The sequence below is a fragment of the Schistocerca cancellata genome, chromosome 1 (assembly GCF_023864275.1).
Source record: "Schistocerca cancellata isolate TAMUIC-IGC-003103 chromosome 1, iqSchCanc2.1, whole genome shotgun sequence".
In the NCBI taxonomy this organism is placed as follows: domain Eukaryota; kingdom Metazoa; phylum Arthropoda; class Insecta; order Orthoptera; family Acrididae; genus Schistocerca; species Schistocerca cancellata.
The window spans coordinates 679,427,664-679,442,716 of NC_064626.1; the positions used below are offsets into that span (position 1 = coordinate 679,427,664).

At 44.8% G+C, this 15,053-nt stretch overlaps 1 protein-coding gene across 1 annotated transcript in view; it reads left to right on the forward strand.

The window, feature by feature from the left end:
- Positions 1–15,053, forward strand: part of LOC126093956 (facilitated trehalose transporter Tret1-like) — a 153,757-nt gene that overhangs the window by 121,976 nt on the left and 16,728 nt on the right. The window contains exon 3 of the mRNA XM_049908762.1: positions 4,194–5,224. Coding sequence (XP_049764719.1) covers positions 4,194–5,224 — 1,031 coding nt within the window. The remainder of the gene's footprint in view (positions 1–4,193; positions 5,225–15,053) is intronic.

A 15,053-nucleotide genomic window follows, 5' to 3' on the forward strand; every position in this document is an offset into this window, starting at 1 on the left:
GCCCACCCGTTCAGTGACATCTTGAACATATAGTAATAGAGCGATGTTTTGTGCAATTTTGCTTCTATCATTATTTCTGTACTTCATTTCCTTTCTCAACTTTTATACTGCGCTTCTTCACCTAAAATATTCATTTATGCTGCTTTATACAGTTTTATTTTACAATAAGAGCTATGTCTCAGTTTCATACAGCAGAATACAAACTGCATCACTTTGTAACAGCTCATTAGAATCTTTTCTTTTTTTTTTAATTTATGTGCATTGCCGATTAATGTAAACCAACCTTCCTATCTCATTCTCCGTGGCTATTTGTTATTTGAAAGATAATTTGATCCAACGAAAGCTTATTAATTTACCAATTTTATTTGTTTATTTGTAATAACTAGTTTTTACATAATAAGGGCTTTATAATAAATGTCACACTTGGTGGTCGGCACACAATTCCGCGTCCCAGTTCGACGGAACAGTGTATCTAGTAAAACCTACTCCCACCAATAGGTTCAATGCAAAAGTGATTTAAAAAAGGAGGATCTGGCAACGCTGTGTAACTGCGTGCAACGTGGCCAAGATCAGGCAGCATGAACTCTGCGCCTTACCAGAGCTGTCCCATTAGCTCAGAGAGACGAGGCAATGCTGTGTGGAATGGATATGCAGATTCGCCGATGGAGGACTCGTGTACGCACCAAACTGTTTTTTCAATTAAAGCTTCAAATTACATCTAATGTACACCTCCAAACTGCAGTATCTTGACCAATTCTTTCTGTTGCTGTTGCCTTTATTTAAACATTAAGACATAACATGAAAGTCTTACAGGTGTAAACGACCACTTTGCTTCGTAACAGAAAACAACATTCGGTACATTAACTTACTCTCTATTCAATGAGGTACGTAAAACACAACAGGTAGCCTACACTAGATTGCACGATTATGCTACGCACAATACTTCATTTTATAGGTTTAATGTCCGGGCTTATCTTCACAGTGCCAGTATGTACACGTACGAGCAACATTAACTTGAGAAAAGATTTTTAAATCCCTCACCTTACATTTGGAAACCCTTCGCCACTCGCTGGATCATACTTTGCTGTACCATACGCAACACATGTGCAGTTTCCATTACCGAAGTAGCATGCACGCAAGCTATTATGCCGTGTACATCCATGAATGGAGTTCTATACACTTGTCCTTTTAAGTGTCCCCACAAATAAAAATCTGGTGGTTTAAGGCCAGGAGAACGTGGAGGCCTGAACACTGCAACTCTAAGACCAGTCCATTTCTCTGGAAACGCTGCATTAAAATAGTAACGTTAACTCATTCCAAAGTGTGGGAGTGCACCATCATGCTGAAACCCCAGCTGTCACCGAACACCAACTGGGACGTTTTCTAATGCAACAAGCAAAGAATTTCTAATAAATATACGATACAGGAGCGCATTCAACTCGTCCAGCAACAGGTTAGGGCAAAAAAGTATTCATCCCACTCCAGCTTGCAAGTTTATATAAAAGCGTGCCTGAAAGCCACGTTCACGGGTGAAACGTGGGTTGTGCTCCAACTAATAATGGCTGTTGTGAAGGCTGAAAATACCTTCATGAGTGAAGCTACATTCGTCAGTCCATATCACGTTATTTATAAAACGTTCTTTATCTTACACTTGGTGCAAAAGCTATTCACAAATCTGCTCTCCTCTGGCTGCTGCTATTGAGTTAACGTGTAATGACATGGATGCATTTCTTCGTCGTATAACACATCAACAACCCGGTTTTGTGATAACTGGAACTGCCTTGGAATATCACGGGTACTTCGTCAATCTGACTGGCAAACGGTTTCGAGAATCGCGTCCTCTGTGGAGTACGTCTAGTTCTTGAACGAACTCCGTCCGTTACTTGTGGACGAAGATTACTGGTTTCGCAGAGTCATTGTTCCATGCTATGGAAAACATTCTTATCGGGATGACGCCTTTGAAGGTATCGTGCGGTATACGCACGAGCAGCAGAAGCAGCATGGCTATCGGATACACCCAGAACCAAAAGCCTATTGACGTATTCATCGGAAAGCCGCCCCACAAGAACTTGACAGGATCAATTACAGTTGTGCACTGCGCGATTAGTAGACATATGCATGCAGTTTACTGCATCTCACTGTCATGTGATAGGCTGTTGTCGTGTGACAAAATGATGTCCTGCTTATAAACGACGAGAACTAGAGAACGGACGGCTAAAAAATAAAAAGTAACCTGACGAGAATTCTATCCATAGCTCCATGGTGGATGGGCGTTTGATGTCCGAAGCAATATACCCAGTGAGATACGATGGCTGATACTGTAGTGCGGGGCGTACAGATTCCTTTGTACATTCCGATGCGCTGCACGATGTGACAGTGTCTTGGAGCTCCTCGTTTTCATACAAGTGTTTAAAAATGCAACCCATCTGATTTTGCTACATAAACGTTTGCCTTCAAAAAAAAAAGTCGTGCGACTAGGGCCTCCCGTCGGGTAGACCGTTCGCCGGGTGCAAGTCTTTCGATTTGACGCCACTTCGGCGACATGGGCGTCGATGGGGATGAAACGATGAGGACAACCACAAGACCCAGTCCCTGAGCGGAGAAGATCTCCGACCCAGCAGAGAATCGAACCCGGGCCGTTAGGATTGACATTCTGTCGCGCTGACCACCCACTCAGCTACCAGGGGCGGACAACCTTTGTCTAAAATCTGGATGAGGAATCCCATGTCGACCTCCAAGGCCGGCATTTTTTATTCATCCTATACTTTGTAATTATTCAGACACTATAAATGAGACGTCTTTGTGCAAATATTAGAATGTGCTCCATAATTCTCTAGTGTCACTCATGAGTACCACGCTGAAAACAAATTATTGTTGTTGTTGTCTTCAGTCCTGAGACTGGTTTGGTGCAGCTCTCCATGCTGCTCTATCCTGTACAAGGCTTCTTCATCTGCCAGTACCTACTGCAGCGTACATCCTTCCGAATCTGTTTAGTGTATTTATCACTTTGTCTCCCTCTACGATTTTTACTCTCCACACTGCCCTCCAATACTAAATTGGTGATCCCTTGATGGCTCAGAACATGTCCTACCAACCGGTCCCTTCTTCTAGTCAAGTTGTGCCACAAACTTCTCTTCTCCCCAATCCTATTCAGTACCTCCTCATTAGTTATATGATCTACCCATCTAATCTTCAGCATTCTTCTGTAACACCACATTTCGAAAACTTCTATTCTCTTCTTGTCCAAACTAGTTATCGTCCATGTTTCACTTCCATACATGGCTACGCTCCATATAAATACTTTCAGAAACGATTTCCTGGCACTTAAATCTATACTCGATGTTAACAAATTTCTCTACTTCAGAAACGCTTTCCTTGCCATTGCCAGTCTACATTTGATATCCTCTCTAGTTCGTCCATCGTCAGTTATTTTGCCCCCCAAATAGCAAAACTCCTTTACTATTTTAAGTGTCTAATTTCCTAACCTAATTCCCTCAGCATCACCCGACTTAATTCGACTACATTCCATTATCCTCGTTTTGCTTTTGTTGATGTTCATCTTATACCCTCCTTTCATGACACTGTCCATTCCGTTCAACTGCTCTTCCAAGTACTTTGCTGTCTCTGACAGAATTACAATGTCATATACACAGTAAAGCTGCATGCCCTCGGGAAAAATTACAGCTGTAGTTTCCCCTTGCTTTCAACCGTTCGCAGTACCAGCACAGCAAGGCTGTTTTGGTTAGTGTTACAAGGCCAGACCAGTCAATCATCCAGACTGTTGCTCCTGCAAAGGCTGCTGACCCTCTTCAAGAGCTAAACGTTTGTCTGGCCTTTCAACAGACACCCCTCCGTTCCGTTGTGGTTGCACCTACGGTACGGCTATCTGTATCGCTGAGGCACGCAAGCCTCCCCACCAACGGCAAGGTCCATGGTTCTTGGGGGGGAGGGGGGGGGGGGAAGTGAAACAAATTATCAGTCGTAATATCGTCCAGAAAGTGCTGAAGGATAAGCTCTAGGTTCTAGAAACGACTCCGCTCAGTTTTTCGGTGAATTTAATTACTTGGGAACAAGTTATCGGAGAAGCTTCTCAGCGATAACGTTTCAAAAACATACACACTGTTTATCCGTATCGCCAAAAACGTTTCCGATGCTAAACGGTACTTACATATGGTATTACCTGTCTGTTGTAGCGTCGCTGCTCTATGCGTCGTACGGGTCGTTCATGGGATGGCCCGCGCCGACTCTGCTCATCCTGGAGGCGGAGGACTCGCCGGTTCCCCTGACCGCTGACGAGGGCTCGTGGCTGGCGTCCATCAACTCGCTCACCATGCTGGTCGCCATATTCGCCGCCGGGTTCGCCGTGGACCGCGTGGGCCGGAAGAAGCTGCTGCTGGCCGGCGCCGTGCCCCTCCTCATCTGGTGGCTGATGGTCGCCTTCGCAGAGTCCTACGGCATGCTGCTAGCCGCGAGGTCAATCGGCAGCCTCAGTGGAGGACTTACCAGCACCACGGCGACCATCTACCTGTCCGAAATCGCCGACGCCGACATACGGGGTGCAGTCATAACTATTCACATGGTGCTGATGAACGGTGGCACTTTGCTCATCTATTGTCTCGCTCCTTACTTGACTATTACAAATACCGCTGCTATTTGTGCAGTCTTGCCCATTATTTTCTTCATCTCCTTCGTATGGATGCCCGAATCACCGTACTTCCTTTTAATACGAGGCAGGGAACAAGACGCTATCAACACACTTTTGAAGATAAAGGGAGATCTCAGACCCGAAGAGCTAAAGGCAGAACTGGACATGATGCACGACAGCATACGGCGGAAGCAAGAGACGAAAGGAAAACTCAAAGACCTGTTCACTGTACCAGTGCATCGTCGGACACTGCTCATAACAGTAGGGTTCATTATACTGCAAATGTCCACCGGGGCTATAGCACTGATGACTTACACGAACTCCATACTCGAAATGAGCGGCAGTGAACTCGATCCGAACTTGTCTTCTATAATGCAGGTCGCTGTCCAGCTCTTGTCGAGTGTCGGTGCGTCGCTAGTGATTGACCGGTTCGGTCGGAAGACGCTCGCCATGGTCTCTTTTGTAATCTGTGGTGTGTGCGTCGCTGTTGAAGGCGCCTACTTCTACATCAACGACGTCCAAGGAGACATCCCTTCCGCCTTCGCCTGGGTGCCACTCGCTGCCTTGATTGGCTTCCATGTAAGAAACAGCTATTTTTATATACCGTTAAGCTAGAGCGTAAGCATGTTACCGTAACTGTTTACACATGTTTGCTGGCTGACAACTTCTCAGGATAAAGGTCTGACTGATTACACAAAATTCCTCGATTACCTTTTTATTCCATTTCCTCAAGTCATAAAGATTGGAAATAGGTTTCCTGGCTACTTTATTTAATCGTTGTATTTGACTTAACTTTGACTTCAATGGCGTCAGAACAGTCGGCACCTGAAACTATGTCTTGGAAAGTAGTATAGACAGTTTATTGATCGCTACTTCTTCTCCACTCCCATATCCGTTACTACGAAAACTGTGTGTCTTATCCGCACTTTTTTTTCGCGGTTGTAAGTCACTATTTTTATGTGACACCGCATTTGTCCCCATTCTGCATTTTACTAAGGGATTGTGAGCGTCATAGCAATCTCTTTCATATAGCGAGTCGCCAGTGACACTCCCTCCTCCCCTCCCACCCACCGCGCCCCCATTATCACCATCACCATCCCAGACTCTTTAAAAACTTGTATTCTGTTTTAACAATAGTTAGTTTTTCACATGCTCTCCTGAACTATGTTTCTTTCAATGACAATTTTGCGGGTAGATTCAGCGCTATATGTGTATACTGTCTGAAAAATATGTTGTGAAGAGAGTTAGCAGTAAAGAGTTAATAAATTGAAACGACATGCCTGATGGAGAAGTTTTACTGCAGGAATAGTGAAAATGTAGCAAGCGACAAACTTTCTTCCCTTCAACATTCTGTTTGAGACTTGAGCTAGAAAAAGTTTTGGAAAGGTTTTAAATTATGTGCAAAGTTTCTTGAATGTTAGATACTGTATCCTAGAGTGGAGTATGATGGGATTTTGAGTTATTTTTCTTTGAATATCATACCCAGCGAACAGTACGCGAGCTGGCGCAGTGGTAAAGACATCCAGCTGACCTCTTATGCATCGATCCCTTAAACACAGGTATACTGGGATGGTACTCTCGCTCACGTCACAGTGGATTTCTTATCCTCTACTTCGCCGTCCGAGCAACAGCTCTGTCAATAACAAGCTAGTCGTTCACGGGAAATTAGCCTCTTACTTTTCTCTCTACCTCTTTAAGAAGGACTGTATGACAAAATACACTCCTGGAAATGGAAAAAAGAACACATTGACACCGGTGTGTCAGACCCACCATACTTGCTCCGGACACTGCGAGAGGGCTGTACAAGCAATGATCACACGCACGGCACAGCGGACACACCAGGAACCGCGGTGTTGGCCGTCGAATGGCGCTAGCTGCGCAGCATTTGTGCACCGCCGCCGTCAGTGTCAGCCAGTTTGCCGTGGCATACGGAGCTCCATCGCAGTCTTTAACACTGGTAGCATGCCGCGACAGCGTGGACGTGAACCGTATGTGCAGTTGACGGACTTTGAGCGAGGGCGTATAGTGGGCATGCGGGAGGCCGGGTGGACGTACCGCCGAATTGCTCAACACGTGGGGCGTGAGGTCCCCACAGTACATCGATGTTGTCGCCAGTGGTCGGCGGAAGGTGCACGTGCCCGTCGACCAGGGACCGGACCGCAGCGACGCACGGATGCACGCCAAGACCGTAGGATCCTACGCAGTGCCGTAGGGGACCGCACCGCCACTTCCCAGCAAATTAGGGACACTGTTGCTCCTGGGGTATCGGCGAGGACCATTCGCAACCGACTCCATGAAGCTGGGCTACGGTCCCGCACACCGTTAGGCCGTCTTCCGCTCACGCCCCAACATCGTGCAGCCCGCCTCCAGTGGTGTCGCGACAGGCGTGAATGGAGGGACGAATGGAGACGTGTCGTCTTCAGCGATGAGAGTAGCTTCTGCCTTGGTGCCAATGATGGTCGTATGCGTGTTTGGCGCCGTGCAGGTGAGCGCCACAATCAGGACTGCATACGACCGACGCACACAGGGCCAACACCCGGCATCATGGTGTGGGGAGCGATCTCCTACACTGGCCGTACACCACTGGTGATCGTCGAGGGGACACTGAATAGTGCACGGTACATCCAAACCGTCATCGAACCCATCGTTCTACCATTCCTAGACCGGCAAGGGAACTTGCTGTTCCAACAGGACAATGCACGTCCGCATGTATCCCGTGCCACCCAACGTGCTCTAGAAGGTGTAAGTCAACTACCCTGGCCAGCAAGATCTCCGGATCTGTCCCCCATTGAGCATGTTTGGGACTGGATGAAGCGTCGTCTCACGCGGTCTGCACGTCCAGCACGAACGCTGGTCCAACTGAGGCGCCAGGTGGAAATGGCATGGCAAGCCGTTCCACAGGACTACATCCAGCATCTCTACGATCGTCTCCATGGGAGAATTGCAGCCTGCATTGCTGCGAAAGGTGGATATACACTGTACTAGTGCCGACATTGTGCATGCTCTGTTGCCTGTGTCTATGTGCCTGTGGTTCTGTCAGTGTGATCATGTGATGTATCTGACCCCAGGAATGTGTCAATAAAGTTTCCCCTTCCTGGGACAATGAATTCACGGTGTTGTTATTTCAATTTCCAGGAGTGTATGTCTAGACACTTCAGGTTTATCGCTAAAGCTGTTACCGAACGTTACAATACATAGAAGAACAATTTGGAGACTCTCTGGGAGCATAAACGAAAAACTCTGGGACAAAAATAATGTCCCTCTCACAAAAATTCCACTAAACAAATCATGTTTAAGATTCCCTGTACTACGTTCCTGCTACCTGCGATATGCGCCTGGTGCGCTCGTCATGCAACCGAGCAAGGTGATATGGTGATTAGTCATTAGACTCATATTCGCCTAAGGACAATGACAGGATGGTTTCTTTGAAAGGCCATGGCCCATTTCCTTCCACATCCTTCCTGTGTCATAATGTGAAACCTAATCTTCCTTGCCTCGTAGGACAAAGTAGGTGACTGTTGATCCCCTATAAATTACAACAGGCTATCATCTCCTTCTGTCAATGAAGTTGAAATATGATTCAGCATCGGACCTTTTAGTCCACGCCCGATTAGGCATAAGTTTTATTGACACATATGCTGAATGTGGTTTTAAAAGTTTTAATTTTTGAACTGATGATGACAGTAATCGAAATGACTGCATTAAGAAAGAGAAATATATTAAGAGATGTTGACGGCTTTATTTACATGATATCGATATTAATCCCAGATTCATTCAATTAAATTTGCTTCCTCCGTGAATATAGTAAAAAAAAATTTTCTAGCACATCTTCAGTGTATAGATCAGTAAGAAATCTTACTACAACACACAATAAACATACCCTCTAGCGAATGTTTGCACAGTGCAAATACAGATGCCGACGTGGTAGTCTATATGCAAAAGGAAATCTGTGGGTGCCACCACAGCTGCGGTGACTACAAATCCGACAGCCCTAGTAGTGGCCGCCTCTTCGGGTAACTGAGAAAGCACTTTGACTGTAGGTGAGTTATAACCGAAACAGATTTTCAATGTGCCCTTTTGGGTGGTGAAATGTTTTTACTTTCGTGCTACGTCGATATCTTGGTGTACAGATGAAACACACTTGAACAAGCTTCGTAACTGAAAAAAAAAATAATTTTTAGTTGAAAAAAATTCGTTTCTTATTTCGTGGAACAGACGTTAAGACTTACGTCACCAGATTCTCTGCATTACTCTTTTCAGGTCTTAATATACCTCTCCCATTTACGAGATTATAAGCTTATACAAATTTGAGAATCATGTACTTTTCCCCCTCTGTACTAATTAATCCAAGTTTTTATTTCTTCTACATTCAATCGCTACTGCTGTCAGCTCGTGTCGGAGAGTTTCTTTTATTTTCTAGTCTAATACTATGTTTGTTCGCATGGTCATATTTCGTAGAAGCTGTTGAATCGAGATTATTATTGTTTGATTGCCAACCTTAAGTTCACTGAAATTTAAGAGTGGTCATCCCGGAAATATGGTATACGTAAAACATTTAAGCATTTTGTTATTAACAGATTAAAAAGAGTTTTTTCTGTACAAATTTGGTGTGCAATTTACTTTCGAATCTTTTGCCTCCTGTTTGTATGTTTTGAAGTCCAATGTTACGTATTTCTTTTGTTGTTAACCGGCCTGAACTGCCAAAAGGATTTTTCGACTTCAGTCTCCGGTAATAATAAGGGAAAAACTGTGGACTTGAGAAAGTGTAACCATGAGGAAAAATCACTAAGTACATTATGTAAACCGTATTTCGTACTGTAAATAAAGACGAACGCGCTGGCGAAAAACGCTGAAACTGCAGTAAGCTTGAAACGAGGAAAGACCATTATAACTGATTCTATAGTGTGTCTTTGAATAACGCCTCGCATTCAGTAATTTGATTTCTGTATGAAATATCCAGCTCTACTGTATGATTAAATGATGATGGCGTCCTCTTGGGTAAAATATTCCGGAGGTAAAATAGTCCCCCATTCGGATCTCCGGGCGGGGACTACTCAGGAGGACGTCGTTATCAGGAGAAAGAAAACTGGCGTTCTACGGATCGGAGCGTGGAATGTCAGATCCCTTAATCGGGCAGGTAGGTTAGAAAATTTAAAAAGGGAAATGGATAGGTTAAAGTTAGATATAGTGGGAATTAGTGAAGTTCGGTGGCAGGAGGAACAAGACTTTTGGTCGGGTGATTACAGGGTTATAAATACAAAATCAAATAGGGGTAATGCAGGAGTAGGTTTAATAATGAATAAAAAAATAGGAGTGCGGGTTAGCTACTACAAACAGCATAGTGAACGCATTATTGTGGCCAAGATAGACACAAAGCCCATGCCTACTACAGTAGTACAAGTTTATATGCCAACTACTTCTGCAGATGATGAAGAAATAGATGAAATGTATGACGAGATAAAAGAAATTATTCAGGTAGTGAAAGGAGACGAAAATTTAATAGTCATGGGTGACTGGAATTCGTCAGTAGGAAAAGGGAGAGAAGGAAACATAGTAGGTGAATATGGATTGGGGGGAAGGAATGAAAGAGGAAGCCGCCTTGTAGAATTTTGCACAGAGCATAACTTAATCATAGCCAACACTTTGTTCAAGAATCATAAAAGAAGGTTGTATACCTGGAAGAATCCTGGAGATACTAGTAGGTATCAGATAGATTATATAATGGTAAGACAGAGATTTAGGAACCAGGTTTTAAATTGTAAGACATTTCCAGGGGCAGATGTGGATTCTGACCACAATCTATTGGTTATGAACTGCAGATTGAAACTGAAGAAACTGCAAAAAGGTGGGAATTTAAGGAGATGGGACCTGGATAAACTGAAAGAACCAGAGGTTGTAGAGAGTTTCAAGGAGAGCATAAGGGAACAATTGACAGGAATGGGGGAAAGAAATACAGTAGAAGAAGAATGGGTAGCTCTGAGGGATGAAGTAGTGAAGGCAGCAGAGGATCAAGTAGGTAAAAAGACGAGGGCTAATAGAAATCCTTGGGTAACAGAAGAAATATTGAATTTAATTGATGAAAGGAGAAAATACAAAAATGCAGTAAATGAAGCAGGCAAAAAGGAATACAGACGTCTCAAAAATGATATCGACAGGAAGTGCAAAATGGGTAAGCAAGGATGGCTAGAGGACAAATCTACATCTACATCTACATCTATACTCCGCGAGCCACCTTACGGTGTGTGGCGGAGGGTACTTATTGTACCACTATCTGATCCCCCCTTCCCTGTTCGATTCACGAATTGTGCGTGGGAAGAACGACTGCTTGTAAGTCTCCGTATTTGCTCTAATTTCTCGGATCTTTTCGTTGTGATCATTACGCGAGATATATGTGGGCGGTAGTAATATGTTGCCCATCTCTTCCCGGAATGTGCTCTCTCGTAATTTCGATAATAAACCTCTCCGTATTGCGTAACGCCTTTCTTGAAGTGTCCGCCATTGGAGCTTGTTCAGCATCTCCGTAACGCTCTCGCGCTGACTAAATGTCCCCATGACGAATCGCGCTGCTTTTCGCTGGATCATGTCTATCTCTTCTATTAATCCAACCTGGTAAGGGTCCCATACTGATGAGCAATACTCAAGAATCGGACGAACAAGCGTTTTGTAAGCTACTTCTTTCGTCGATGAGTCACATTTTCTTAGAATTCTTCCTATGAATCTCAACCTGGCGCCTGCTTTTCCCACTATTTGTTTTATGTGATCATTCCACTTCAGATCGCTCCGAATAGTACTCCTAAGTATTTTACGGTCGTTACCGCTTCCAATGATTTACCACCTATGGCATAATCGTACTGGAATGGATTTCTGCCCCTATGTATGCGCATTATATTACATTTATCTACGTTTAGGGAAAGCTGCCAGCTGTCGCACCATGCATTAATCCTCTGCAGGTCTTCCTGGAGTACGTACGAGTCTTCTGATGTTGCTACTTTCTTGTAGACAACCGTGTCATCTGCAAATAGCCTCACGGAGCTACCGATGTTGTCAACTAAGTCATTTATGTATATTGTAAACAATAAAGGTCCTATCACGCTTCCTTGCGGTACTCCCGAAATTACCTCTACATCTGCAGATTTTGAACCGTTAAGAATGACATGTTGTGTTCTTTCTTCTAGGAAATCCTGAATCCAATCACAAACCTGGTCCGATATTCCGTAAGCTCGTATTTTTTTCACTAAACGTAAGTGCGGAACCGTATCAAATGCCTTCATGAAGTCCAGGAATACGGCATCAATCTGCTCGCCAGTGTCTACGGCACTGTGAATTTCTTGGGCAAATAGGGCGAGCTGAGTTTCACATGATCTCTGTTTGCGGAATCCATGTTGGTTATGATGAAGGAGATTTGTATTATCTAAGAACGTCATAATACGAGAACACAAAACATGTTCCATTATTCTACAACAGATTGACGTAAGCGAAATAGGCCTATAATTATTCGCATCTGATTTATGACCCTTCTTGAAAATGGGAACGACCTGCGCTTTCTTCCAGTCGCTAGGTACTTTACGCTCTTCCAGCGATCTACGATAAATTGCTGATAGAAAGGGGGCAAGTTCTTTAGCATAATCACTGTAGAATCTTAAGGGTATCTCGTCTGGTCCGGATGCTTTTCCGCTACTAAGTGATAGCAGTTGTTTTTCAATTCCGATATCGTTTATTTCAATATTTTCCATTTTGGCGTCCGTGCGACGGCTGAAGTCAGGGACCGTGTTACGATTTTCCGCAGTGAAACAGTTTCGGAACACTGAATTCAGTATTTCTGCCTTTCTTCGGTCGTCCTCTGTTTCGGTGCCATCGTGGTCAACGAGTGACTGAATAGGGGATTTAGATCCGCTTACCGATTTTACATATGACCAAAACTTTTTAGGGTTCTTGTTTAGATTGTTTGCCAATGTTTTATGTTCGAATTCGTTGAATGCTTCTCTCATTGCTCTCTTTACGCTCTTTTTCGCTTCGTTCAGCTTTTCCTTATCAGCTATGATTCGACTACTCTTAAACCTATGATGAAGCTTTCTTTGTTTCCGTAGTACCTTTCGTACATGATTGTTATACCACGGTGGATCTTTCCCCTCGCTTTGGACCTTAGTCGGTACGAACTTATCTAAGGCGTACTGGACGATGTTTCTGAATTTTTTCCATTTTTGTTCCACATCCTCTTCCTCAGAAATGAACGTTTGATGGTGGTCACTCAGATATTCTGCGATTTGTGCTCTATCACTCTTGTTAAGCAAATATATTTTCCTTCCTTTCTTGGCATTTCTTATTACACTTGTAGTCATTGATGCAACCACTGACTTATGATCACTGATACCCTCTTCTACATTCACGGAGTCGAAAAGTTCCGGTCTATTTGTTGCTATGAGGTCTAAAACGTTAGCTTCACGAGTTGGTTCTCTAACTATCTGCTCGAAGTAATTCTCGGACAAGGCAGTCAGGATAATGTCACAAGAGTCTCTGTCCCTGGCTCCAGTTCTGATTGTGTGACTATCCCATTCTATACCTGGTAGATTGAAGTCTCCCCCTATTACAATAGTATGATCACGAAACTTCTTCACGACGTTCTGCAGGTTCTCTCTGAGGCGCTCAACTACTACGGTTGCTGATGCAGGTGGTCTATAGAAGCATCCGACTATCATATCTGACCCACCTTTGATACTTAGCTTAACCCAGATTATTTCACATTCGCATTCGCTAATAACTTCACTGGATATTATTGAATTCTTTACTGCTATAAATACTCCTCCACCATTGGCGTTTATCCTATCCTTGCGGTATATATTCCATTCTGTGTCTAGGATTTCGTTACTGTTCACTTCCGGTTTTAACCAACTTTCCGTTCCTAATACTATATGCGCACTATTTCCTTCAATAAGAGATACTAATTCAGGAACCTTGCCCTGGATACTCCTGCAGTTTACCAATATTACGTTAACTTTTCCTGTTTTTGGTCTCTGAGGACGGACGTTCTTTATCAACGATGATAATGTCCTCTCTGGTAAGCCGTCAGGTATTTTATCGTTTCGCCCAAGGGGGGGTCCCTCTAACCTAAAAAACCCCCGTGTGCACGCCACACGTACTCTGCTACCCTAGTAGCTGCTTCCGGTGTGTAGTGCACGCCTGACCTGTCTAGGGGGGCCCTACAGTTCTCCACCCAATAACGGAGGTCGATGAATTTGCAACCATTATAGTCGCAGAGTCGTCTGAGCCTCTAGTTTAGACCCTCCACACGGCTCCAAACCAGAGGACCGCGATCGACTCTGGGCACTATGCTGCAGATATTAAGCTCAGCTTGCACTCCGCGTGCGATGCTGGTTGTCTTCACCAAATCAGCCAGCCGCCGGAAGGAACCAAGGATGGCCTCAGAACCCAAGCGGCAGGCGTCATTCGTTCCGACATGTGCTACTATCTGCAGCCGGTCACACCCAGAGCGTTCAATAGCTGCCGGAAGGGCCTCCTCCACATTACGGACGAGACCCCCCGGCAAGCACACCGAGTGCACACTGGCATTCTTCCCCGACCTACCCGCTATTTTCCTGAGGGGCTCCATAACCCGCCTAACGTTGGAGCTCCCTATAACTAATAGGCCCGCCCTCTGTGACTGTCGGGACCTTGCCGGAGAATCGGCCACTGGCCCAACAGGCGAGGCATCCTGTGGTGGTTCGGAAACGATGTCATCACCACTAGGAAGCACCCCGTACCTGTTGGAAAGGGGTAAGGCAGCTGCCACGCGGCCAGATCCCACCTTCGCCTTTCGGCCAGGCACGCGCGAGCCCACCACTGTCCGCCATTCACCCTGGAGTGATGGCTGACCGGTAAGATGCTCACTGCCGGAAGACGCAGCGACATCAGGGGTTCCATGTGATTCCAAGGCCACCGAAGTAGGCATAGGTCTCACCACAGTTGCCCCAACGCCACTACGAGCCGACACCTGCGCCTCGATGAGCCTAACAGACAAAGCCTCCACCTGCCCCCGAAGAGTGGCCAATTCTCCTTGCGTCCGCTCACAACAACCACAGTCCCTACACATGACTATGTTTACCCTACTCTTTACGATGACAAATTCCCAAGATAATCTTCTGATGAGCTACTCTGATAATCAAGAAACACTCACTGAAATACGAGACGCGAAAACTACGCTAGGTTTTCCCAGAAAAACTATTTAAAAGCTAAGCGCAGCAAATAAGTACAAAAACGCTTTATACAAATGTAAGGATGTAGAGGCTTGTCTCACTAGGGGTAAGATAGATACTGCCTACAGGAAAATTAAAGAGACCTTTGGAGAGAAGAGAACCACTTGTATGAATATCAAGAGCTCAGATGGCAACCCAGTTCTAAGCAAAGATGGGAA